The sequence below is a fragment of the Camelina sativa genome, chromosome 3, assembly GCF_000633955.1.
Source record: "Camelina sativa cultivar DH55 chromosome 3, Cs, whole genome shotgun sequence".
NCBI classification, from domain to species: domain Eukaryota; kingdom Viridiplantae; phylum Streptophyta; class Magnoliopsida; order Brassicales; family Brassicaceae; genus Camelina; species Camelina sativa.
The window spans coordinates 11,245,681-11,251,362 of NC_025687.1; the positions used below are offsets into that span (position 1 = coordinate 11,245,681).

General features: G+C 35.5%; 1 protein-coding gene and 1 long non-coding RNA gene across 2 annotated transcripts; both read right to left on the reverse strand.

The window, feature by feature from the left end:
- LOC104776551 (paired amphipathic helix protein Sin3-like 3) lies at window positions 3,107-4,056 on the reverse strand. The gene is made up of 3 exons (XM_010500647.1): window positions 3,964-4,056; window positions 3,531-3,713; window positions 3,107-3,400 (listed from the first exon to the last, which is right to left on the reverse strand). Exons 2-3 carry the CDS (start codon window positions 3,689-3,691, stop codon window positions 3,262-3,264), a joined length of 300 nt encoding a protein of 99 aa, XP_010498949.1. The 5' UTR covers window positions 3,692-3,713; window positions 3,964-4,056; the 3' UTR covers window positions 3,107-3,261.
- Window positions 5,279-5,682, reverse strand: LOC104776552. Its single transcript, XR_766131.1, has 2 exons — window positions 5,640-5,682; window positions 5,279-5,500 (listed from the first exon to the last, which is right to left on the reverse strand). It is a non-coding gene; the product is annotated as an uncharacterized LOC104776552 (long non-coding RNA).

The following is a 5,682-nucleotide window of genomic DNA, read 5'->3' on the forward strand; positions in this document are numbered from 1 at the left end:
CATGAACCCCAGTTTGTGTTCTTTCCAGTTCATCTTTGTGTCCCCAAGTGTTTCGAGCCACTGCATACCCAGAATTACATTGATTTCTCCTAATTCCAGGGGTAGGAAAATGGTGACGAGAGTGTATCCTAGCAGCAACAAGGTCACCTTCTGGCACACACCCTCCCCTCTAACCAACACACCATTTCCTATTCAGACCCCATATCATGATGTTCCCCTCGTAGTGATTCCTAACCGTCTGGCCATAGAACGGGACAAGAAATTGTGGGTTGTTCCACTATCAATCATAACCACCACATCCTCTCCTAGGCCTTTACCTCGCATTTTAATGGTCCGTGGGGAAGAGATCCCAGCTTCTGAGTGCATTGACAACGCCGCAAACTCAGGAACCACCACCTCTTCCGTACACTCTTCTCCATTCTCGATCTCGTTACTATCCTCCTCCTCTGGGGCTACCACTAACACTTGCAGGCCCTTGAGGCGGCAACGATGCCCAGCGTGGTATCGCTCGTCACAGCGGAAACACAGCCCCTTAGCACGACGGTCGTTTGCTCAATGTTGGACAACCGTTGGTAGGTGGATCGGTGATTCTCTCCAGTTGTGGTTTGCGGGTTTAGTTTTCTTTCATTCGTACCACGAAACTGTGTCGTTTTCGTCTCATTAGAAACCACAAGCTTTGGAATGGATGATACTACCCCTGTACTAGTCGATTGGGTCCCCCGTGTTGGGTTTCTGTCTCCCACGGCTTGTACTCCGGTTTTGTTCGTGAGTTCTTATCCCGACGGCGCCAGAGAATCCCCTTGTCCTTCCCAGTCCTCCACCATTCTAGACAAACTCATCATCCTCTTGAGTGTCTGAGGCTCGAACATCTTCACCCCTTTACGAACCTTAGGCTTCAACCCAATCATGAAGGCCATTTCTAACACCCGCTCTGAAACCTCCGGTGTGTTAGAAGCTAAGGCGATGAAGTTCTTACAGTATTTTCCGGTTGTATCGTCCTCTCGGAGCAACAACAACCTTTCGCCAGCGGTCAAATCATGCGTCGTGGCGAAGTTCTCCAACACCCGATTCTTGAGCTGTTCCCAGTTGAGAAGGGGATTTCTATCCCTCTCCCATCTGTACCAAGAGAGTGCATCTCCTGAGAAACACACTCGCACAACTCTTAGTTTCTCCTCCTCGGTGAAGTCCTGCAACTCAAAGTATTGCTCTAACCGAAGGACCCAGCTTTCCGCCTCCTCCGATGGCTCTCTTTCCTCCACCGGCGGTTCCCGTCTCTGCATTTCTCCCATCTCCAGTGTAGGAGTCTGTAGGTACCGTTGATGAGACTCACCCCCCCCCCTTGTTTCTCCACACCGGAAACTTGAGTGTCATCTTCACTTCCCTTGGTCGGACCCCACGTACGATGGTCTTCCTTCGCCATCCTTTGCTCCAAACGTTCCAGAACATCCAACTTTCCCATCTGTTTCTCCAGGACGTCTAGCTTCCCCAGTTGTTTCTTCATGGCGCTGACGTCGGACTCCAGATTGGACAGTTGTTGGACTTCTTTCTGGATGTTCTCCATGACTTTCTCTAACTCTTCCACCTTCTTAAGCGCCATCTTGAAGAGTAGTTCCCAAGATAGACGGCTCTGATACCAATTTGATACGTTTAAGATGTAGAATGTAGAATGTAGAATAAGAACAGAGAATAAGACAAATGCTCGTTTATTACAAGACAAAGTGAGACAAATGAGAGAAATGTTCAGAGTCTCTTCCCTCCCCTTACAAAAGTGTTCTGATATTCGATACCTACTCCCTTACCCCCCTCTGTCTTTAAGTATTCTTTCTGATACCCTAATGTTCCTTTGTCTCTACACCAAAGAGCCGTTGTGGCCACAGTGCCGTAGGACAACGACCTTATTCATATTAAACTAGAACAATCTGTCCAAGAGGCCTGCTACTATCTCTTGAACCTACTGGATCTATGTTATTGGACTCCTAGCCACTTGGGCTTCTCTTCTTCTTTTGATAATGATAGAGAATAGGAGGATGTTGTTGTTCATACGTATCATGATCTTTCAGGAGTTTCTCCATCCTTGCAATGACAGTAGTTGTGTCAACGCTACAGAGATAACAATAACATCATAATCACTTCATATATGTCTTCTCTGTAGATTATTTAAGAGCAGTTAATCTAAACATAACAGGGACAGAGCAATTCATACCTTCGAGCACCAAAATCATGCATTATCTTGAGAAACTGGGCATATTTTCCAGGTTCATCATGAAATGCTTTCCTCACAGTAGTTAGGTATGAAACAGCTTCATCCGTAGTTACATCCGGTACTAAGCTTCTTCCAACCATGGTATGGAAACTGACTTATGAATTCAAGAAACTTCATCCACAGCAACAACGTCAAGATAAATTAAGAACTCAGTTCGTGTAGTATAAGAAACGTGAAACTGAGCGAACGATTTGGATGATTCATGTAATGTTCATCTTCTAAGAATACAAATTCATGTACAATTTCATCGAACAAGGTCCTTTAAGAACATCTAGAATCAATCTCGATAGGAAAAAAAACAACAACAACAAGGCTGATCAAGAAAGAAACTAGAAAATAATCAAATGAAAGATGGAGCAACGAACCAGATTAAACAAAAACTCGATCATTAACCTAACCTAAAAGGAAGAAGAAGGTGATCATATAGTTTATAGTTACCCGACGAGGAAGAAGCTTCCTCTTTGCGGACTTCAAGATTTCAAAAAGAAATAGCGTTTCTTCTTATAGATGTTTTGGATATGTTTATTATATAAAAGAAATAGTAAATACTGAGTCCAAAGGCCACTTAGTTGTACTTTTGGTTATTATTGTTACAGTTTTAATTTTATCATTGTTTATTAAGGATTGTCTATATTAATAGTATATATATATATATATATATATTAATTCCAATTTTATCAGTAATATAATTATGACGGAAAACACGATTCTACTATAAATCTGAAAACAACACCTACTATACGTTGATTCTCATAATATTTGAAATTCTAGCATTTTTAGATTTTATTGAATAATAAAAGTAAAGACTAAAGAGTTGAAAGGAAATATTAAAATTTTGATAAGAACAAAGATTATATAGTCTTATTTATAAAATAAATTAGCCAAACCCAAATCATGATTCCTAAATAAAATATGGATTAAAGAGAACGAACTACATATAATTTATTCGGTTTAAAACAAATTTATTGGTTTAGACGAACGAAGAAAATCCCAAAGCATCACCGACCCTCTCCTGCCCCAGAGTAATAATTAGTGATCTCCAAACTCTCTGGTAAAAATGCATTGAAACCCGAAATCAAGTTTCGTTGTCCTCTAAGCAGTTTCTCCACCTTTTTTATGCAATCATCCCTATCAATGCTACAATAGAATTATAATATCCAAATTAATTACTTCTTTAACAAAATAGTATAACCCCAATAAAGATTGAATTATATTTTTTTTTTATCAAAGTTTTCAAAAACTATAAATATATATATCACATATATACCTCCGAGTTTTAAAATTATACATGATCGTAACAAAGTCGTCATACTTGTTTTTATCATTGTGAAAATGATTCCTTACAGCCGTAAGATATGCATACGCATCATCTTTAGTTTTCTTCGGTTTGCTTCCTTCTCCCACATGCTTACTTCCTCCTCCCACCATAGTTTAAGGTTGATCGTTGAAGCTTTTATTTATTTTCCAAACAAAGAGAATGATTTTCTAATTATTTGTTTTCATTAAAGAAACTAATTATTTTGATTAAATTTCTTTAAATTAACTTAAAATCTCTTGAAAATAACAGAGTTTTGCATCAGACATCTTAATTAACAATTACTAGAATTTTAAAAAGTACATGCAATGAACCATGCAGATGCAAAGCACGAGAAACATGATAATAATCAACTTTAGATTGATAAAAACAGACTTCAAAGTACCTAACAGGAAAATTTACTTCGAGTACAAGGTTCACCACTAGCACATGAATAGTTTTGAGTTGTATGGGTGTCTATATATAAAAAAAAACCTTAGTGAAATCAGTCCATTTGCAATTTACATCTTTCTATATATAAAAAAAAACCTTAGTGAAATCAGTCCATTTGCAATTTACATCTTTCTATATATAAAAAAAAACCTTAGTGAAATCAGTCCATTTGCAATTTACATCTTTCTATATATAAAAAAAAACCTTAGTGAAATCAGTCCATTTGCAATTTACATCTTTGTAACAATGAGATATATTTTTATTATAATATTAAATGAACTAAACACATGTCAGCTGTAATTATAATCACATTAATTATAATTTACAGATTTTTATGTAAATTTAGTTATAATCAATTCAAATTGTAGATCTTAATAAGCATCTGTCAAAGTTTATTTATTACTTTAACTTTTCCCAAAGCTTAAAATCACTTTAGTTACAATGTGGCATTTACTATTATTACATTATCTATATATAAAAACTCTTTAATAAATTATTTAGTTGATATATAAAAAATTAGACAATATGTCAGAAACTAAGAAGTATTGATGTCATAAATCTTAAGTGTTATCTGGTTAAGAAATTTAAAATTGTCAATATTTTTTTTGTAGTATTTCTTTCTTTTTTTGGTAAATTTTTGAGAATTGTTTTTTGAAAGCTCTCGGTATATTAATTACTAAATCAAAGGTGAGGATAGTAATATATTTAATTAATGAAAATATTTTATAATTATTGTAACACTCTGACCGCTAACTCTGACTAGTTTGATTTGTTAGTTTCTTAAATCTATCCATTGTCTGTTTTCTTTTTCATTAAGGCAATTGTCCTGAGTCTCCAATCATTTCATATTTTTGCTTAACTAGTCCCATCCACTAGTTACTTTCCCAGTCTACGTGCCATAAAAACATGATCAAAGTCGTATGTGAAGCCAAAGAGATATACATAATATGATTATTTCATCGAATTCTGATTTATTTTTACAAAGATTTCTAGACAGAAAGAAAGGGAAGAAAGGCTTTGAAACTTTCATTTGATTTATTCCTTAGTGTTTACAACAGGTCCTACATTTGTGATATTTATACACAGAGATATGTAAGCTTGTAAACTCATAAGTATTTGGACATATGTCATTATCCGGTTGTGTCTAGTATATCAAGGGCAACGAATCGGTTAAATAACTTGATCTTCTCTGTATAACCATTTTAAGATTTGTTGAATTATATATATATATATATATATATATATATATAATTTGGAAAGAACAAATATCTTAGAACCTTATTTATAAGCCTATAATGGCTAAATCTAATACATAACTCCCAAATTAATGAAGAAAAATATTGAATCACAAGCTACATCACCTACCCTCTAAGTTATACCAATCAGCGATCTCCAAACATTTTGGCAAGAATACATTGAAACCCGAAATCAAGTCTCGATGTCCTTTAAGCAGTTCCTTGACCTCTTCAATGCAAGCATTCCTATCAAGTCTACAATGAAATTATAAATCAAAATTAACTAGTTTTGTAAAAAAAAAATTATGTAGTGCTACCCTAAAATATATGAATCAAACTATGAATAAAACCAATTTTTTTTTGTATCTTGCAAAAATTATAGATAAATACATACTTCCGAGCTTTAAATTTGGTCATGATTGCTATAAAATCGTCAT